This window comes from Indicator indicator, chromosome 2, assembly GCF_027791375.1.
Source record: "Indicator indicator isolate 239-I01 chromosome 2, UM_Iind_1.1, whole genome shotgun sequence".
NCBI classification, from domain to species: Eukaryota; Metazoa; Chordata; class Aves; order Piciformes; family Indicatoridae; genus Indicator; species Indicator indicator.
In genome coordinates, this window is record NC_072011.1 from 53,588,024 (window position 1) to 53,611,058 (window position 23,035).

Here is a 23,035-nt window from a genome sequence, read left to right on the forward strand (position 1 = left end):
CTAGAACATCTCCTATGAGAACAGGCTGAAGGAGCTGGGGTTGTTCAGCCTGGAGAAGAGAAGGCTCATGGGAGAACTAATAGCAGCCTTCCAATACCTGAAGAGCACTTACAAGAAGGCTGGAAAGGGACTTATTTACAAAGGCCTGTAGTGATAGGACAAGAGAAGAGTAGATTCAGATTGGATGTTGAGAACAAGTTCTTTACCATGAGGGTGGTGGAACACTGGAACAGATTGCCCAGGGAGGAAGTTGAGGCCCCATACCCAGAGATACTCAAGGCTTGACAAGGCTCTGAGCAATCTGATCTAGCAGAGGATGTCCCAGACAACTGCAGGGTGGTTGGACTAGATGATGCTTTGAAGTCCCTTCCAACCCAAGCCATTCTATGATTTTAACTTTCTCTTAATAGAGTGAAAAATTACACCAGAAAAATAAATATACCTTTCCAGAATGAGGAATAAATACCTGGCCAAGCAAAGAACACAACTCAAATTTTCTCCAGGAACCAGCCAATAAAACTGTTTTTGAGATCTCCCTGCATCAATTTCCTCCTACCTTGTTATGTCAAAAAGAGTTTTGTCTATAATCAATACAAGTGGCAACTGGCTTCCTGGTTCTAATAAGAATGAAATTCTTGCATGGCAGTTCAGAAGGAGGTATGGGAAAACAAAGTTTTTGTTAGAAAGAGAATCTTACCAGATTGCTTCTTAATAGATCTGAAAATAGGTTTGAGATTAGAGGATCTGTAAATAATCCACTGGCATTCTTCTATAACACTGATTTCAAAGCCCTGTGAAAGAAGTCATGCAGAAGAAAAAAGGCATATAGACAAGACAAAAGAAAAAAAAGCCTCTGATCGTATTCACAAAAGAATATTTTTGGGGTTTTTTTTGCCATAGGTAGCCAGAAGCCTTTCCATTCTGCTGCTTCATGCATTTTCTGTCAATATAAGACACTAAGGTGAAAGATATCTATTGAAGTTTAGCCTCTGAAACACAGAATAACTAATTCAGCTATATAAGTCCACTTTAACCTCTGTGTTCTACAGTAAGCATGGCATTATAAGAGACATGACTACCAGCTAAGAGAAAGATGCCATTGTAAGGCACCCCTTATTACAGTTTTTTGCCTTCATATACTAAATACACATCAAGTACATGTGCAGAACTTTAGAGGAAAAGTTGAGAAATACACTCTAGATAAAAGAGAGGATGGAGACGGAGGGTGGAAGTAGTTAAAACACTTTTAAAACTGGGTACATTTGTAGGGTTCGGTAACTGCCTGCCCTGATGATAACATCTTCAACATTTTCAGAGCAGCTGACTGAAAACAGAAGAGAAGATGCTTGCAAGCCTCACAGATCACCCCATCTCAAAACACACAGCCCTAATGACCCTGATGGCACAAAGTAGCCCTGAGCAGCCTCACCTGGGGCTTCCACTCACAAGCTCTACCCACAGCCCAGGAGCTCCAGACAAGCTCCAGTCTGAGTATCCACACTGCGCTTGGGATATATTGCAGCTGTCCCTCTGCCCAGCCTGGAATTAGGCTCCAGCCTCACCTCCTGCTTGCTCCAGACTGACGCCTGGATGGACACTGGACCAAATTTATCATATGCCTTGTCTGGGGTTGTTAATAGACCCTGTTCTGAGCACTTGGCCATGTTTTAATGCTCCGGGACACTGCCATGATCAGGGTGGGAGCTGCTGTGCTAGGATCACCCTCAGTGTGCTGATTTTCACTTTTAGTCTTTGCACAAATATTCTAAAATCAGTACAGGTACAGTAAATGCATAAGTTCAAAACACATAGCAAGGAGATATCAAACATGAAATGAAGAAAAACTGTGAAGAAACATTAACGTAAAAAATAAGATGGAAGTGATACTAACCCTCCACAAATTAAATATAAAGAATATGACACCACTCCAGAAAAGATAAATGTAAGTCTGTGATGTACTAAAAATTAATCTCATGTTTAAGACAGGAGAAGGAAAAGTAAGGTTTCAGATCGACTAATTGAAGGGTACAACACATAAACAAGAAAAAAAGAGTAAAAACCAACAAAAACTATTTTTAAAGAACTGGAATTTTAGCTAAAAAGAAAAAATTAAGGTATACATGCACTTTCAAGTTCATATGAAAATTGATAACTTCGTTAATTCAGGAAATAAACTAATAATTTGGCTTAATTTGGGGAAAATTTGGCTTAAAAATATCTGTACAGACAGAGAACCGAAATCATTCAGAAGCACTCCAAAATGTTTGGCAATGGATACCATTATAAGATGTTTGAGCTGACACTTGTCAACAAATGACACAGAAACAGATGTATCACAAATTACAATATGGAAACCTGCATCAAAATGGGTAGATCAAACCCTTTCCATAACTACATAAAACTCTATGTGAATTATAAAGCAAAGTGGTTGTTGTTATTACCATTTTTTCTGTAAATTTAGCTTACTCTGGAAACAATGGTATCACTGAGGATACTGACAGCAATTAATATTTAAAGATTTTGCTAACCAGAATTTCACCAGCTGTGCACTGAAGATATTACTGAACCCTCCTCTCCTCCCCCAGACTCAAATGCTGGGGGACTCAAATGCTATCTGTCATTTAAAGATACAGACTTTAATTATGGTAGTTACAGAAAAGCAATCTGTTCTCCTGTTGCTTATGCCTGAGAGGCCTGGTTCTGACCCAGAGAGTAAGCAGACAGAAACAGCCTATTAACAGGACCGTCTTGGATCTAAATCACTTATGGAAAATATCTGCCTAGAAAATCAGTCTAGCCAAGCATTACTACCAAGCAGTGGTGTACTTTGGGACCTCATGGCTACAATTATTATTTGATACAGAAAAATCACTGATGCTGAGTTGGCGCAGATCCCCTGTGTGATTTATAATTTATGTATGAAACGCACATTAGTCTCATATCCTTCAATGTAAACAGTTATAAAAAGTACACAAGCAATTTCCTCCTGCACAAGTCACAGCTACAGCATCACTCTCCTTAAGCAGGAAGCAGACTACCTGAGATTTCTGAATTTTAGAAATACCAAGATATTTACACTGCTTTAGATTGCAGTCATACAACTCTCTAATTAGGGAACACTAACTCATCACATCTAGAATCCCAGATTCAAAGAGGGCCTTATTCAGGAACTCTCCCAGTATTCAGCTACTAACCTAATATAAGGACTTAAGAAGAATCACAGAACATATATATATATATATGGTTGGAAGAGACCTCAAAGATCAACATGGCATTCAAGAATTAAGCACCCAGAACAAAGGGTGACATAGTCCATAGAAGTGTCTTAATTATTGTTTAGGGTATAGCAAACTATTTAACCATAGCCCTCATCTAGTAGATATTCAATGTGTGTATATCAAGATCTCAGAAAAATATCTTCTGTCTACTTAGTCATTGACCATATATATTCAAAAAGCAGAACACGGAATTTTCTGGAAAAAAATATCTTTCTGAAAGTTACAACCATCTTTTTCTTGCTGGACAGGCTATTCTTTGGTGACTCTAATGGAAGAAAACTACTGCCAGAAATGTAATCAGAAAGTCTAATTCTGAAGAATAAATATGAGATGTGGATTGATGATACTAAATAAATAAATAAATACTAAATACATAAAAAATAAAGCTCAAACTCTCTAAATTTATTTACAACCCAGAGATACCTTTGGGTTTTGAAGCCCAAAACACATGACAGAAAAGTTCTTCTGTGACTGGCTGAGTCATTACTAACCTCAACTATTTACTCTCTACCAGGGCAGAAGCACCTTCCCTTGCAATAAGCTTACATTTTAAGACCCATGGGTGTATTTATTTCCTGCATGAAATTCTTTCTATTCATTCCACTGCACGGTTTCCAACCGATCTTGATGTTCTGCATTTTTGGTATAAATGCTAATCATACACTTCTCACCAGCTTTTTACTTGATGCACATCTAGCAAGGACCCCAGCACTGAGTTGGCTGCAATCTCAAGAAATGGGACTGGGGAGTAAGAGGGTTGAAGACTTTTCTTTGGTTGAGGAATTGAGAATTGTAAGAGGTACTGGTTTCTGGTCTGACAATAGGTTTTGGTATGTCAGCTTTGGGAAATGAAAATTGCATAAGCAACAATAATGAAGTTCTTTGTCACTCCCCCACTATCTCTTCTTGTCATCATATATGATGACTTTCAAAAGTCATGGCTTTCTACTACTTGTGCTCAAAATGTAAAATGAGGAGTTTATCCCGCACCCATGACACTCCAAAGGGTAGGAGTGGACCAAATCCCCAAAATAACTTGACAAATTTTCACAGAAAACTAGCATTTCCATGGTACAAAACCCATCAGAAATGAAGCCATGGAATTATTTAATATTAAAAAAAGAGTCATTTTCCTTCATTTTAGTAATAAGATTAAAGGCCATCCATGGAAGCAAATACAGGATTTAGAATACACATAGTGTTTTATAATTTGATTTTGACGGACTCCACTATCCAACTGAACTTTACATTGACACATTTGCATCCTTCATACTGCTTATTCTATTTGATATATCTGTCAACTGACATGCCCTTAATTAACTGCTTAACTTATGTTCTTTCCCTTATAACACACATTCCAGTTATTTATTTATTGTCAATCACAATAAATGGGTTGAAAACTGTGTAGGTGGAAAAATGAAAACAGAAGAATGCTCATTCTAATTTGATATCAAAGAATGTATCAGCTCAGAAGTAAAATTACCAAAAGTACCTTGGTTTAAAATACATATGTATACACACAGCTATTGACTAGCTTTTCTATAATACTAAAAAAAAGGCATTCAAAATTCTGAGGGGAAAAAAATAAGAAATTCAAAAGAACAATATTTAGAGAGTGCACAGAAAGGTGAAATCTGAAGCCTGTTGGAAAGCTTACTGAGTAGAAGTCCTCAGAGAAAACAGTAACGAAGATTTTGTTCATCTTCAAGCCTTAGAGTTTTCTTGCAACAAACAAGACAATACAGCTGCCACCTTGACAGAATGCAATTAAGTCTTTGCGATTCTGAACAATATCCCCTGCAGTAAAGCACAGCTTCTTTGCACCCATAAGTATATGATACATATTTATTTGCAGGTTGAGAGTAAAATCTTAAAAATCAGCAAAAGCTGGATGAAAAAAAGGTGCCTTGATTCACTTAGACCAGAACAGTACTTCCAAAGACTAGGTAAAAGCAATAGCAGTACTTTCAGCTTTGCCTAGAAACAAATGTCCTGGAAATGAGTGCTTTTTTTCACACCATTATATATGGCATATTATAATAGAATCATGAAAGGACTACAAACTGCTGTGCCTGATTGAATATATAAGCATTTGTAGAGCAGTCTGGGTAAAAAGCTGCACAGGAAAATGAGGCAAGGATTGTAGTATAAGGGCCAGAAGAAATTAATCTCCAGCTCTCCGTACAGAGCAAGAGTGATCACATCAGCAGTATTCTGGCAGAATTTCCTCATGTGTGAATGGTGAGGGAGAAGGGAAGGAGGCAGACAATTCTTCTTTCACTCTCATAAAACTCAGGCACCTCAAATAATTCATCTGGACTTTCTGATTGTCTGGAACATTTTGTGACAGATATTCACAGAGGATGCAACCAGCATGTATCTTTTCTACAAAGATTAGATGTCAATAACCAGCACAGAATTGGACAAATTTTATCAGGCTTTAGTTATTCTCTCTCTTGTACCTAACAGTCTCAAGGGAAGCCTTCCCTCTGCAAAAAATAAAAATGAACCACTCACAGATGCATTGCTACACCACTATTCTAAAATCCCATTTGTTAATATAAGATATGAAGTTACAGTTTTGAAGTTTTTAATGTTAGTTTGCACTTTAAAATACAAATGAAGCTACACAGACCTACAACTTGGCATGATGTAGAGATGTATGAGAACTGAGAACTTGTGCAAGGGAGAAACACTACGTACTTGCATGCCTTTCTCTCCAAGGGCAGAGTGAAAGGGGTGTACAGACCAGGCGTAAAGTTTTCATGATGAGTTCAAAGAACCAAGATGGGAATAGCCACATCACAGTAAAGTCTACTACCCATCTTGTAATCTATGTTAATAATACTTAACGCGATGAGTAAATATTCTGTGTTATTCAATAGATTAATTTGTGATTCAGTAGATTAATTTTGGAAATCTGTACCTTTTGGAACTTAGTGACACAACTGGGACTTTGTGAAAAGAAACTAAATGTTGATGAACTGCAGAAAATAGTAAGTTATGCACTAAAAGTATATTCTGCCCCATTTTTGGCATATTTGCTTGAAAATTATCATTGTGATGTGACAATTACTTTTCATGAGTAGAGTCCTTATTCCTTATGATTCCATCTTCCACAGGTCAAATTTGGAAACACTTCCTTCAGTGATGCCATCCTATTTCATGTAATTTATCTCAGCCTTTAGTCCCCAGCCTTATTAATCTATTCTTTAATGCCTCTTAATCATATCTCCCTGCACTGCTTCTACTGCAGCAGTCAGTTGATGCTTTATTTGGTAATAGAGTCTCCCCCAATTTTTCCCATTTTACCTCCCCATTCATATTTTCATATTCAAGCTTCATCAATGTTCTTGCATATTTCACTAAAAAGAAGTCACTTCTGTAAACCACTCTTTCTCTGATTAATAATCACAACTGAGGTTAGTTTAGGTTAACATTTCACCACAAACCAAAGCCACAAGTAAGCATTTGCTTTCATTTTTTCCTATACCTTAAATAATAGTTTAAGATAATACCCATGTTTTTCAAGGTGGCTTTTTTTTCCATTTCTGTGTTGATGGCAAAAAGTATAGTCTTCAGAAACTAGATAATTAATTTTTTTTATTTGTATTAAAGGGGATTATTTTAAACAAACACAATGGACTAAATTTGCATCTCAGTCAATATATGCACTAATGCACAAGCCCAGTGAAGGTGCACTGAGTCAAACTTAGCATATATTTGTACCACTATAGAACCAAGGATGAAAATACAAGATCCACAAGAAATTACTATTAAATAAGATGCAGTAAAAGGATAAATACTACAGACTGTTTTACAAAAAAAGAAATCTGGAAAAGTAAGGCAGACACTGGAAATACGGTAACTAGCTGAACAAGTTGTATCTTAATTCCCTGTAGATCAAGTTCTACTTTTAAAATGTTTTTAAAACACAGCTCAGGTGAAAAAATTATTTCTTCCCTACTGCTAGCAAAATTTTGATTTGGCAATGAAAAAAACATGTGAATAGAACATGAATCACAATATATCTTTAATAAACATTCATGACTTCAGTCACTTTTCATGTTGTTTTGGAGGTTTGGTTTGGGTTTTTGTTGTTGGTTGGTTTTGTTTGGCCCTTTTTTGGGGGGGAGAAGAGTGTTGTCGTTGGGTTTTGATGGGGGCTTGGGTTTGAGTTTTTTGTTTAGTTTTTTTGACATGCATGTTTTGATTTATTATCAAACAATATGTTTTGCATGCCAATGAGGTCCAGAGGCTTAAAAAGCATAGCTAACAATGTTCTAGTTTGGCATTACTTTGAAGGTTGTTCAGGGTTTTTTTGGATTTGGGATTTTTTGTGTTCTTTTTGTAGGGCTTTTTTTATGCGCTTTTATTTCCTAAAGTAACATCAATCCTTGTGATATCACACAGAATACGAGCTTCATTTTAGTTCAATCTCAGTCTCAGCTTACTTCCTGAATTTTCAAAATATTTTATCTAAGACATTGCCAAGACCTTCAAAACTACTACTCACTTCCGAAATGCATGCAGCATCTTTTGTCTGATGCTGATCTTGATGTAGAACTCCTCAACAGGACATCTCTAACTGCTTTCTGTGTTTTCTTGGTGCTCAGCCTCTGAGGTATGTCAATTATATTTTGAAAAGGCTTAAACATTTTTAATAAAGTAGTTACTATCTAAATACCATTTGCAAAATCTTACTGCTGTCTACCCGGTTGATTAAAATGTTTTGTCATTTTTCTGTATTGAGGCTACTTACATTATCACACAGGAGGCTCTTATTTTTGGTGCCTGTTGCATAACAGTCACAGGGTTTGCAAACATCAATGGCTGAAAGATCTGCACCTGCTTGTCTGTAATGGAAATCCTTGCACAGCTCACAGTTCCTTCCTGCATGAAAGAAAGGTTATGCATTATGGCTTCCAATTCATTAAAATTAGCTGTATAATTCAAAATTAAAGACTCTATTCCTTTGAGAGAATTCTATAATTTTCAGGACGTCCATTTTAATGCACCTTTCATCTCTACCTGCCAATTTAGTGATCCAGAGCATATGAAACAATGAACCTGTTACAAACTATGTTTTACTCCATTAAACTTCCATCTGTTATGTAATACCACACTTATATAAAAGCTGTGCAATGCAAATGCCTATACATTTTTGGGATAAATTATCATTGAACCTGAAACTTTTCCTTTTTTTCCCTTATCTAGAAAAAGCCAAAAAAAACTTGAAATAGTACTATTTTGAAGAAAGTATTCAAATGTATTACTTACATGGAACAGAAATCTTTACTCAATAAGCAAGAAACTGACATCAGAGAAAAAATGATTATATTTTTAATATGCTATCCGTTCAACTGATTCAGTTAGAAAGATGATATTCTGGATTTAAGTGCTTTAGCACATGTAATGGAAAGAGCTTTGAAACTATGCATTCCATTTATTTATTAGAATGTTTTGCACAGAAGACTTTATACAAGATTGAATAAAATTTTAACAGTGTTTTCCTGTAGCTTAAATACTGACACAATTGTAATTACTGCTCTATCTGGATAGTTTTAAAAATACATGCACAGGAGAATTTATTGGCATTGAGCATTATTCATTTCAGTTGACACAAGACTTAGCCAAACAGCAGCTGCGTAACAAACAGTTCATTCTCTTTCATACAGCTTACCAGTTGTGTTGTGTTGACAGTTATCACACACTCCACCACTGCCTCTGTAGTGTTCCTGAGGAAAGAGGTCCACTGCTAAGTCATAGTGGCAGCTTGCTGCATGGCTGTAACATTGACAAGGTTTGCAATTATAGGCATGAACTTGGTCACCTGGGCGAAAAGGTTTGTCGTTGTACAATGGCAAACAGCGATCACACTGAAATAAAACAGAACAAATGAACAACAAAACCCAACCATTTCTTTACCTTGCATCAACACTTATTGTACTTTCTATATCTATGTTTCATTATGTGTTTCCCCCCATTTAAATGAAAAAGGATGACTACTGTTTGAGGCACAGAAGACATTCATCTAATGCATCCATTTCAAACAATGTTTGTTATTCAAATTTGTGGCCTTGGAGTAGCTGTACTTTGTACTGCTACCATTTGACCTTGTGAGTGAAACAAAAGACTTCCTATGGCCAAATGTCATGTTGTACAGTGTATATGGAATATCAGCACTTCATAATGTGCAATTACCTCATGAAATTTTCAAGAAATAGGTTTTAAACAAAACCCATAAATCTCTACACATATTTAACTCTGTCAAGTTATATTTTAAGTTACACCAATGGAATGCTAGGATACCAGGTGCATTGTTTACATGAACATCTCAACATTTTTTGTAAATTTATTAGATACAAAGGCTAATGACATTCAAGTACTTAGCTGGCTTAAATCCAAACCAGCAAAAACATCTCTTAAGTAATTCAGAAGTAACTCAGAAGCATTTTTGTTTTTTAATTTACATAAACTCACAATATTACTATCTAAGTAAAGCTTTGTGAGGAATGTGAATTTGGAATAATCTTCAGTTCATAACAGACTCTATAAAATTAAGGAGAAAATTTATTGTACCTACTGGTTCACCAAGAACTAAAACCAAATTGGATTAAAGTTAATGAATGAATAGTATTTTGGAAAATTACATTCACTTTGTGGTAAACAATCCAACTAGTATTTAAGAAACCAGCTTAAAATGGTACATGTTGGCACTGGAGAGATTTTTTTGTTTAGAAGAGTATAATTTTAATTTTACTGGTATTACTGAAAGTCCATTCCCAAAATTCTGGTGCCTTGCTGGATCTAACAAAATACACTGCAGCTAAAATTTACATCTTTCAGAAGGAAATTAAATGCTTCAATGCTTGTATAAAGTATCTGGGCAACTTCTTTCTTCTTACGTTCCAAAAATGTGTTCACCTCTCTTCATTGCTACTTTTCCAAGCACTATTTTAATTATTCAGGCCCAGCATACCTACATCACTTACACATTGACAACTAGGATACTACAATGAAGTTTTTAAAGTGTTTCATTCATAGATGATGCTGGGAAAGCATCAGCTGTGGATAAAACGAGAAACTGAACTAGCAAGCATAAGCTTAAGATTATCCAAGAATTGTGGAGCAAGTCACAACTCATAACAAAAGTAACTTGGGAAGGAAAATAAAAACACAAGAATTTCTCTGCTGAAATTTAGTTTCACTAAATGAAATTAACAGTGAGAGGTACAACAACAATAAACACTGCATCTTTTTTTCCAAGAAAAAACAAAGCAAAACAAAACAAAAGCCCTGACCCTATAACATCACCACAGTGAGAGAAAAAGGAGGTTTCAGGACAAAAATTAGCAGGGCTTCACTTGAGACCTTGGAACTCTATTCTTGGTTTATCAGAAGAATCACTAATTGTGGTTAAGTCCAGTTTAATACATCAAGGGGAACACCTTGACCACAACTCTTACACAAGCTACACAGCTTAAACTTATACAGGTCCTTCTCTTACTCACATCCATCTTTCATCACTCTTGTCACTCCCTTTGACTCTAGGTTGAGGAAAATAAGCATTACACAGAATCAGCAACATGAGACAAAAGGATTATTTCAAGCATTGCATGACTTGGGAAGCACAAGAAAGAAATCCGAGCTCCCAGCCAAAGCATCCTATCTCATGCAGCTTTCTCCTCACAGCATGTCTATGGAAATACCATCCTCCTTGAAAGGAAAACTGTACAGTAATAGCTACCTGCCAGCTATGAATTTCCATTTGTGCATGGCCAGCCACAAAGTGTCTGGGAGCATTTATCGTTTCATTTCAGATTTAATCTTGGATCAGTTACTTATGCACACCCGTGCTTGCACCTATTGTTAAATGACACATGAGCACTATGGAGTAAAAGATGGCATTTGATTACACAGCACAGAGCCTCTCTGAACTAACCTGTCTCTTGTTCTGTGACTTTTAAAACTTTGACAAAACTTTTTAAAGGCCTTGGCAAAAAAAGGTAGTAATTCAAAAGCTGGCAATCACTGTGAAACAATTGCTGTTCTACCAGTTGTCACATCTGTACACACTAAAAACATGCACTGGAGCTCCATTTCATCCTGCTAAGTCTGCCACACCCTACTGGGTTAAAAAGGGTATTGAACATCCAGATTTTCTGTGCTTAACTTTTGGCAGCATGATAATGTATATAAAGGCATTTTTCTAGTCTTCACTCACTAAATGTACACTCTACATTTGTCCAAAGCATAGTTGGTGAGATTTAAGAGTATTGAGAGATTTAGGGTTTGAATCTTAGCTACCATGGATAAGTAAATTCCCCCAAAAAAACTATTTTACAAATCTCAACAATGTCCAGTGATAGATTTAAAGGAATGCTAATTGTTCAAAAAACATAACAGTAAAACCCCAAAACATACAGATGTCCTTATTCTCAGTTACATCTAGGCCCTTCAGAAAACATATTAAATACATGGTTTTCCATGTAGGCAATAACAAATTCGTTTTCTTGATATAGTGTATCCAAACTGCTCACCTTCTGTGAAGACAGTTTTCTGAGGAAACATTACATGGAGCCAGAAGGTCAAAACACCCAGCTTATCTCAGCCCAACTCATTAGCTGACAATAATGAATTCAGGTTGTTTTAGAAGAAAATTATTAAAGGCTTACCTTCTCAAAATTCCTGAATTCACCACAGTTATGGAAAGATGACCAGTAAGCCCAGCCTAAGCCTTTATGTGCCAAGTTCCTTATTAGTCACTAAGAATGCTTCAGAAGGTAATACTTTAAGACTTGCAGTAAATCATGATCATGTAGAATCCTCTGCTCGCAACACTTTCAAAATATCCCACTGCTTGCCTCTGGGTGGCATCTTTTTTTCCTTCTCTCTCACTTTTTTGTTTTTTGTGTGTGTGTGTGTTTTGTTTCCGATCTCATGATGAATTTATTCCTTTCTCTTCAGTTGCAATAATCTCTGCACATACGCATCTATAACACTCAAACTATACATATGCTTCTATAACATACCTATGTTATTAACAATACACAGATTATGAGATCTGCTGAAGTGATATCAAGATTAGAACACCACCTTCTCAGGCATTTTGAAATGCCATCATCTTTGAAAAACTCCACTGTGTGTATCATCTGACCATGTTCATTTACGTTGCCCTGTAAATGTTGACTATAATAGTGTAGTTAATCACACACAATGTTTTACCTTTCTTTAAGATCCCAGTAGGTACCCAAATGGACAATACGCTTTCACTCCACTTAGCCTCACTAGCCAAATAAATATGGCTGCTTCTAAGCAATATCTATTCCAGCATAGCTTAGCTCTCCTCTAAAAGACAATTGTCTTCATTTCCCCATGGCTTTTCCTCAGCACCCTTACTACAGCAATATCATGTGTTAGCAGAGATTTAAATCATACCTGCCTCTTCTCAGCTCACCCTAAAGACATTTCAAACTCAAAACCTGATTTATTAGATAAAAAAACGGGAGGGAGGGAATCTAGAAGAATTTAAGTGACTTCAAAGGACTGAGGAAGACAGAATTGAAAGCGTGTCTTATGGGGTTCCACCATAACATTTCATGTACCTTAACAGGATGCAATATAATTTTAGAAGCTAAGCAGATGGTTTACAAATACCATATGCCAGACAGGATTCTAAGAAAAGATAATACCGCTGCTTCGCAATGGCAAAGTGACCGACAAAGCACCCCAGTGGCAACTGAGATACTATCTACCATTATGAATGCCAGATTCCAATAACAGTACACAACTCAAACACTGGCAGAGATGTTGTCAGGCAGTATCAGATATATTCCTATTCAACTCCTATTCACGTATGGGGTTTTGGTGAAGCTACTTGAAGTCACACTAAGTCCTAAAAAAAACAAACCAAAACAAAACAAACAAAACAAACAAAGCATATGCAACCACACTAATTCTGACAATTAGGCTGCTCAGTAAGTTAATTCACACTTAAATTCTCCAGAATTAAAATTCAAAGACACCCACTCCATCTAACTCTCATTTGACTCCAAGCCTGTAGACTTCTGTAAAATAAAAGAGACAGACAATGTATACTGTGCAGCTGATGAGTTCAGCATGGCTTCTATTTTACCAAAGCTCTGACTTGCTCAGGGTATTAAATGGTAAGAGATCTTGGGTTTATCTGCCCTATTTCTACCTTGTCTATTTGGAATAAGACACAGTTACTATGTATTCTAGGGTAGCTTCTGAGGAAGCTATTGCATGGGATTGTTTGTAGATTTGGGGGTTTTCTTTAATAGTTTCAATGCAGTAAAAAGAAAAAACACAACAGTTTGGCTAATAACTTGGGAACTTACAGGGAATATGAAAAAATCATATAAATCAAATAAATATGTGGCACCATGACTTACAACAACTACTTTCAATAACAGTGGAGCACCACCCGAGTTATGTCTCACTCTTCCTTCACATTAAATGAAATAAATACCCTGCACAGTGGATAAGCTCCTGAAACATCACTTTCAGACTGGAAGAGTCTTCCTGACTTCTGAGAGGTAACAATGACAATCATAATGCGAGTTGCCACATCCCTACTTCTTAAGTAAAATTTACACAAAATGTGTAAGGGAATTGACCATAATTCCTTCAGCATGTCAGCACCTGTGCAACAAATCACCAGATATCTGAGACTGCAAAAAGTTCTTCCAGGATTTCATCTATGCTTATACTCAAACTGTTTCAGAAGCCTGGATATTTGAACTGTGAAATTACACCAGGGATGGATTCATGGACAAACCCATAACTTCCACAGACATGTCAAAAGTTATCCAAAATTTTCAGGCAGGTAAGACTACTGGACAAGGTGCCTTTCTGCTTGCTGTTTCGTGAAACTCCAGTTAAACATCTGCTTGTCTGATTTCCTTTCTTGTTATCCTGATACAATCAGCTTCCTCCCAGGCCTATCATCTAGATACACATATTATGACACAATGCTTGCCAAAAAGCACATTTTTGCCTAGACTGCTTGCTTCTGCAAGCTCAAAGTTTTTGTCTTTGATCACTTACGATAGTTAACATTTACAGATCCTCAGGTACTATGTATCATTAATTCCAACATCTACAGTGATGATACAGATTGACCTTTAACTAAGGTTTAGATAGATACTTTTATAACAACATAAACCCCCTTATATATCCAATTTTTGGTAAATCAGCAATGCTATATCCACTTTTCAGATAGCAGATGTTTAACAATATTAATTATTTCATAGAAAGGCTTTACTGTATCCAGTCACTCACTCACTCCCATTCATACCCTTCTCAAGCATTCATCAGGATTGCTTTATTTAAGTTCTATTTTCTATTATTGTTTCCTGTGTATTTTGCCATTACCTTTCTCTATTAAGTTATGTATGACCAATTTAAAGGAGACCCTGAGGCTGTGAGAAAGCTGACTTTGTTTGATTGCTTTGATTTTTTTCCATGGATTGTTTCCACTTTTTCACTTGCCATTGTGGAGAATTTTTTAACATACTATTATTGATATCTGTAAAATTCTCTTTACACATAAATGTTACCAAAATCTGGATTCCACTCGCGGTGACTCAGTTTCCTTCTGCAAAAGGTAAAGCTATTTCCTAAAGCAGGACACAAGGTGTTTGCAGAACAATTTGTAAATGAAGAGCCTGAATATTTTTTTCCTAAAAAGAGATACAAGCTCTGCAAGAATTTATTTCCTCTTTTTTCTTAATCTGGCCCCTCAACACCTGCAAGTCATAGTTAGCCACTCCCTTCTTCACATAATCCAAAATTTTATAGCAATATATTTCATCAAAACAGAACTCAGTAAAAAAATATTCCATTTGGTATGCCAAATTTCATAACATGGTGATGCAAACAACTAAACTGAGATTTTGGTTTGTAATGATTTATGCAAGTTTTTACTTTCTGGTATTGCTTTACTGTGCAACAGCTATCCAGATGTATATGCCAGATAAGATGCTAATTTCAGTTGTATTAAGTGTAGATGTGACAAGGACATACTCTGCCATATGTTAAGAGTTTGTCAGGGTAGCTCTCATTTCTGGTCTAAAATGAAAAAAATAAAAATAAAAAAAAATCCAAACCTAAAAACCTTCTTATACCCCTTTGATTGTGGCAGCTTACTGTTAGCACAAGATGGAAGTCTAAAAATCCACTGTTTGCTGACAGTACAATTTATTCTTCACTTGACACTTTCCCACCAAAAGAGTTTGTATTTTGAAATTCCTTCATCAAATGCTCAATTGAATCAAAAAGAAATAGAAAATAAATGCCTAATTCATTATAGTGGGATCCTGAAAAACATAGGCATCCAACAGTTTTATCAATGCTGATGGTAGTTAAAAATCAGGCTGGAGTTTGGTTTTCCTTTCAAGTGTCTGTGTTATCAAAAAAAATTCTAAACCCTGTAGCTGCTTGGATTTCATATAAATCCTTGATAAAATTTAGAGCAGCTAGGGACATATTTGTAAATGTTAATTCTATTTTATTACTGCTTCTATTTTATTTGATATTTAGTAGATATTGACATGGTCATTAAAGAATGAGGAAAATAATTAAATAATATCCTTATTGTACTCTGAATGAAAACCACTAATTCAAGCATTTCAATTATAGTTACAATGCACATATGCCAAATCAAAAATGTGACACTCACTTGAACAACCCATTAACATTGCCAGAAAACATCTGATAAGGCAGATACATAATTAAAATGTATTTGGTTTGTTTTCACAAGGTAGCACAAGTCTTGCAAGAGTGCTTGGTGAACTTCCAGATCTTATTAAATATTTATAATTAATCCCTACAAAGTAACATTTCACAATGTGTGCTCTAATTAAAGGGACATTGTCAGTTTGAATTTTTTTTCTAATTTGACTCATCTAAAAACTTCAAATTCTGTTTGAATCCCATTTAGAAAACTCACATACCTTATAAAATTTTACAAATATCTTTCACATGATCATGAATGCAATATCAAATGCTCTCATATTAAAACATCTTGCTCTGTTCCAGCAGACACAGACTGCTTGGAGGGTTTTTGATGTGAGACTAGTCTCTCTTTTGCTGCTGCTGTTGCCAACCCATGATACCTTAAGTTTTAGAAAGCCTACATCCAAAAGGCCTAAATGCAGCAAGGAACTGAGCAACCTTGAGCAAGGTTGCTTGACTCATACATTGTGGGTCTGCTTTTGCTAAGTTATATGTGAAAAACTTCCAAGGAAACTGAAGGTTGCATGAAGTAAGTACAAACTGGCTCCATTGCTCTAAGCTCTCCTCTTCATATTCCCCTAGAAGGCCATGACTTCAACAACCTCATTTTGATTCTTCTATGTCCACAAATTATAAAACTAGTACAAAAATGATAATTTGGAACCTGGTAAGTTTCACCTACTAACTACACTCCAAAAAATCCCTTTTTGAGAAAAGCTGTTATTAAAAACAGAGCAAGCCAATGATAAGAATGTATTTTCTAGATTGTATTTAATTTTTTTAATTTGGCCTTTTAATTGATTCCAAGAATTTTAACATCAACTATCTGAAAATGCAGAGCACTAATAGTAATATTTTGTCCTTGTATTAGAACAATCATGTTACTATTACAGATTATTTTAAATATAACCAAAGGTTGTATATGACTGTAAAAATGCATGGGAAACTGACATTTACAGGCTGCCCTTAAATAAATAAGTTGAAAGCTCAATTTGCAATGTTTTAAAAAGCTACTATTTAAATCACTGATTTAGATCAAAATAATGGTTAAGACTCACAAGAAAAAAAGCTTCTAAATACATATGTACAGGCATAGAATCATAAAGATTGGAAAAGACCTTCAAGATCATTGAGTCCAACCATAACCCAACTACCATGACCATTAAACTATATCCTGAAGCACCACATATACATGTTTCTTGAACACCTCAATGGATGGTGATTTCACCACCTCCCTGAGCAGGCTCCTCCACACCACTCTTTCAGTAAAGGATTTTTTCCTAATATCCAACCTAAACCTCCCGTGGCACAACTTAAGCCCATTACTTTGGAGAAGAGACCAACACCAGCCTCACTCCAACCTCCATTCAGGTAGTTGTAGAGAGGTGTAGGATATCCCTGTAGCCAGGGGTACTCTTCTCCAGAGTAAACAACCCCACCTGCCTCAGCTGCTCCTCATACAACATGCCCTCCAAACCCCTCAGCAGCCTCATTGCTCTTCTCTGGACACCCTCCAGAACCTCAATGTCTTTCCTATACTATGGCACCCAGAACTGAACATAGTACACAAACTGGTACTCAATAGGGCTGAATACAGGGACACAATCACTTCCGTACTCTTGCTGGACACATAATTTTTGATAGAGGCCAAGATGCCACTGGCCTTCTTAGCCACCTTGGCACACAGCTGGCTCATGTTCAGCCAGCCATCCACCAGCACCCCCAGATCCTTTTCCACCAGGCTGCTTTTCAGCCACTATGCCCCAAGCCTGTAGCATTGCCTGGGGTTGCTTTGACCAAAGTGCAGGACCCAACACTTGGTCTTGTCAAACCTCATTCCACTGGCCTCAGCCCAATCATCTAACCTGTCCAGATCTCTCTACAGTGCCTTCCTACCCTTAAGCAGATAAACACTCTCACTCAATTTAGTGTTGTCTGCAAACTTGCTGAGGGTGATAAAGATATTGAAGAGAACTGGCCCAAATACTGAGTCCTGGGGGACACTGCTTGCAACCAGCCACCAACTGGACTTAACTCCAGCTACCAAGACTCTTTGGGCCCAGCCATCCAGCCAGTTTTTAATCCAGTGAAGAGTCCACCTGTCTATGTCCTGAGCCACAAGTTTCAAGTTTCTCAAGTGGAATGTTGTGGGAGACAGTGTCAAAGGCTTTGCCCAAGTCCAAGCAGAATTCATCCACAGCCTCTCTCTTACCCACTGGGTCAAAAATGTTTTAACTGTTCCTATCTTAGACATATTTCATAAAACTGCTTTAAAAGACCTCCTTTTTAGCTGAAGTCACACTGCAACCTACAGAAAATTCTACATTAGTGTTTTGCCTTGGATTGCAGTTTTGAAGCAAATCTCTACATTTAGTGCCTTTGGTTTGCATCATGGAGCTGTCTTAGATTGCTTGAACTGTGTCCTTTCAAATGAAACAAAATTGGAAGCTGACCTCCCAGACTGTGCCTATTGCACTTCATCTACTGAATGGGTCTGGAGTCTGTAAGACCAAACTAAAACTGTTGTAGAGTAAAAACAAATACAAAAATATGTCTGTATTTATATATATGGGTTTTTTTTAATATATATAAAAAGTTTCCTCATAAATGCTAGGACGACACTAACTCAATACACACACTCTTCCACAGGACTAAAATACAAATTTTGAGTCTGTTCATAGATGATGTAGATAGACAAAGGAGAGACTAACATTATTTCCTTCTGTATAGCTTTCTTTCACACACAGGCACCTATAGGGTTCCATTGCTGCATCACAATTATCAGCATGGCCATGGCAATTACACCTGAAAGAACAAGAGTTAGTGAAGAAAAAATGAAAACATGGAAACATATCTGTCCAGCAATATATAACATGGTTGCAAAGACATGTTGTTATTACATAGTCTTGTTCTTTATTCAGAGCAAATAAATGCCAATGTTAAGTGCAGTACCTACAAAAGATTACTTCACTCAAGCTATTTAAGCATCAACAACTGTTTTCCAAGAAAATAAAACCCAACATGTAGTAGAGCTACTGTTATTCTACATAACAGCATGAAAACTGTATTTCAGTATAGATCATTAATAAGTGAAATCTTAATAAATAAATTATGATTATTCATCAGTATTAAACCTTACAGGGTGGCTACAGTTTTTCAGGAAATCTTAACTGTATTAAGCATAACTTTCTAGTTTAACACATTTTGATCTCAGTTGAAATGTCTATTTCTCACTAAAATAAAATCTTTAGAGAGCATCAGTTAGTAGACAGAACCATCCCACTCTAGCAGAATGGCAGCTCTTCTGGAAACATGACATAGCTTTGCAAGCTACCACTGAAATTCTTTTCTGTTACACAGTCACCAAGACTGTAACTATTTTACTAAAAGCATTAACAAATCTCAATCAATAATCTAAACATATTAGCAGCATCAAAAATTTTAAGGTAAACATGACCTCTCAAAATAAGAACTACCAAAAGAGTTTCAGGAATAGTAATAATTAACAAAAATCTGTACCATATGCTTCTTGGAAACTATTTCATTGCCAAATTTGCATATTATTTACAGGGCATAATTAATCCTTTCACAAGACAGCACACATCATATACAATAAAGTTGTCAGTCACAGATAATGTAATACTCTTACAGGCAGCTGCCTAGTTCTAGAAGGTAAACTGCAGCTAAAACAAAGATTGAACTCTGCATTAAGACTATTAAAATTGCCATGTCTGGGAATCCATAATGCCAATTTGAAGAGCTACTGAAGCAAAGCACAGGCCATGGTTTCAGTCACAAAATCTTTGCTCATATGCATTGGTAACCCAAGGAAGGGGCTGGTTTTGACAGCTTTCTATAGTAAGTATAATTAATTTTAAAATAACATGAGCAAACTTTTTTTAAAAAGCAGTGCACCAATCACTTCAAACAAAGTTCCTTCACAAATGTAAAAGCAAAACAACTTCATTCAATTTTAGGGAGGTCATTATATACTTTGCACAGCTGTGATAGGCAGAAGCAGTGATGGGTGGGGGGAAGAGTTCCATAATACCTACCTTCCACTGACTGTAATTTCATTAACTCCATAGTATCTATGCCTAAAATTTACCCAAGATTCATTAGTATGATACTGGCCACGGAGATGAATCCTCACTTTTGTAGCTTTTACAAATTCTTGGAGAGATGGAGTATTGTAAAAGTCATTGTAACCAGGTCGGTGATTTGGTTCCGGTGTAAGAACACTAAAAGTTAGATTACCACGGGAATACGGTGTAAAGCTGTTTAAACAGAGAGGAACACAAATGAAAATACAATTATCATGTAGTTTACAGATTCTATCTCCTAATATCCTTTTTCTCAGAGAGGGTCTCCACTTAATTGTACACAGGCTTTTTTTGTGTGGTTTATGGGGAAAATTCTAACGTCAGTGGATTTATCAACCATCAGAATTCAAGCAGAGGAAAAGAAATGTCCTCTATCCGTCTGGTTTTACCCAAACTTCCAAGCTCTTCTGCAGATCCTAAGTTTCCAATTTAAGGCCTCTAAAAGCCAACTTCAAAATATAAATAAAGTGTGGCTGATACAGTGCCATCTGCACTGTTTTCAGTTCAACGCAATGTCTTTGAGAAGCATGAAATATGTTTGAACTACATAAGGAAATAATTCAGATGACTAAGACAATAATTAACATACTCATATTGTTAATTAGATACCTGTTAAATATAAATAAGCACCATACAGAAACAATTACATTTTGAATTCCAGTCACCGGACTGTATCATCTCATTCAATGAGTGAGCAGATTTAGAAACACACCACTGTCCAGTGAGTGAAGTCCAAGAGAATTTAATGGAATACAGCAGGATTGAGAGTATATTTAAGCTAAAAATGGGAAGGACATTCCTGAAAATTCAAGCAATGGCTGAGTAAACAAATATACATATATATATATACACATATATATATTTATATATATATAAGCTGCACATTTGCACAATTTAGTATGAATCATATCTGATTACTGGTATATTTACTAAAGTGTAGCTAGGAGTAGAACTTGCCTCCATGAAAGGCTAGAATGCCTACTAATTTGCACACCTAAATGGACTCATTAAAAATAGGTACCTGCCACTTGACATACAATATTCAAAAAAACTTAATTCTTGTCTCTTCAACATACTTCTGAGATTTTGAAAGATGAGATTCATAGCTAGACTAGGTCTGCTAAGTCATACTACTGACTTCATGAAGGATCTTTGAATTTATTGTGCCATGATCCCGGTCAGTGTTTTCCAAAAATCTCAGTGGAACATAAATGTGTGTTTCTCTGGGTGATACTGTCCTCCCTTTCGCTCTGTAGAACACATTCCATGATATATAGAGCTGTAAGAGGAATGTAAAGATGGGTATGGGCACTAGATGAATCGTGCCAGAAGGAACAGCAGAAGGACTGTAAGGCTGATGGCACCTAGATAAGCAGATCATTAGGATCTTAGAGCATCTACTTGCAGCTTCTCAGGAAACAAGGAAAACAAAGGAGATTCTAAAACAAGGGTCAGCCAATACTCAGACTAAGCAAAGATTCAACTTCTGATAAGGGGATAAAAGACAGTGAGCAACTCCTAACTTACAGAGGTGCCACAGGATGAAAAAACAAAAACCTTAAAGAACATAAAAGAAACCATTCAGCACTAGCATGTGGTCATCAAATCAAGAAACCTCAGGCCATGATAAGGATTTCAAAGTCAAGATCACTTGCCTTCCCTGTCATTCCAAGAAGTCCTGGCTAGGCTACCAAGATACAAGCACGCTGGTATCTAAATCTTGGACAGTCAATTTGGACATGTCTTGGCACTTACAAATATGCAGGTATGACAGAGAGAAAACAGTTTTGTTTTACACTAAATCACCTTCCTATCCTATAAAGGTCTCAGCAGGGAGCTCTGCTACATCAGTGGTACCCAAAATCATTCCCTCCTATCACCTCCTATCATCACCTTTGTTGTAATCGAAGGGGAGAAACAGTGCTATTTACAAACATTTACAGAAAGAATTCATACTCAGCTCCTCAGTTCTTTTTAGAAAATATACAAATACACATTTCTGGGATGAAAAGGATTAAAACATATTTGGGTACTTTATCCAAAAATGTTTTGCTTGCTTAAAAAATTTCCCATCTCTACCCTCTGCTGCAAGGACCAGCAATAAAGCTCCAAGTCCTTTGCTGAAAACTGGTATAACTCAGATGACCTTAGCCTCTCCTCAGAATACCAGACTCCTAGAGAACAGACAAAGATGCTGACACTTGAAAAGTTTTAGGAAGGTAGCAAAAGTGGAAAAAAAAAAAGCCTACAGCACGTGGTACTATATTTTCTTACTGATTTCCAGCCAAGTGCTAAACAAGCCTAATACTGACTGGCACCTGAATTCAGGCAAGGGATAGTGCATTTGAATATATGGAACAGTATAAACTCAAATTTATATATATTTGTGTGTGTGTAAAATGATAACATATATATTTTATATGTGTTATACACTACATTTATGAAATGCACATTGTATGTATCTTTTCACATTTGTACATGTAACTGTCTAGTAAAAAGGTTTGCAACTTGTTTTTCTAAAAGGTGATGGATGTTTCTTGACCCTTCACTCCCTTCTTGCTCAGAAAGATTACAAAGCTTCGAGATACAATTTTCAATGAATTTCTTACATTTTTTGCGTGGTCAGTAGCAAGGCTGAATGACTGACTTTTGTACTTACGTTTGGTTCCTCTTCTAAGGTTAAGAACAAGTCACTCAGAGATCAGAAGCTACACTTTCAAATTCATTAGATTCAGTTTAAAACAACCTATTATATCAATACCTCCTTCTACTCCTCATCTCAGTGTTCTGTAATTGCACTGACACTAGCCCCCTCAAAAGACGAGAATGTAAAATTTCAGCTCAAAATAAATAACAAAGGAGTGAATTGTGTCATGTTTCTCAACATCTGAA

At 36.3% G+C, this 23,035-nt stretch overlaps 1 protein-coding gene across 1 annotated transcript in view; it reads right to left on the bottom strand.

Moving 5' to 3' along the window:
• USH2A (usherin) overlaps nucleotides 1–23,035 on the bottom strand; it is a 414,010-nt gene that overhangs the window by 348,316 nt on the left and 42,659 nt on the right. Inside the window, exons 7-10 of the mRNA XM_054394908.1 lie at nucleotides 20,096–20,317; nucleotides 18,752–18,845; nucleotides 8,962–9,157; nucleotides 8,041–8,171 (exon numbers count right to left, since the gene is read on the bottom strand). Of these exons, the coding sequence (XP_054250883.1) occupies nucleotides 8,041–8,171; nucleotides 8,962–9,157; nucleotides 18,752–18,845; nucleotides 20,096–20,317 (643 nt within the window). The remainder of the gene's footprint in view (nucleotides 1–8,040; nucleotides 8,172–8,961; nucleotides 9,158–18,751; nucleotides 18,846–20,095; nucleotides 20,318–23,035) is intronic.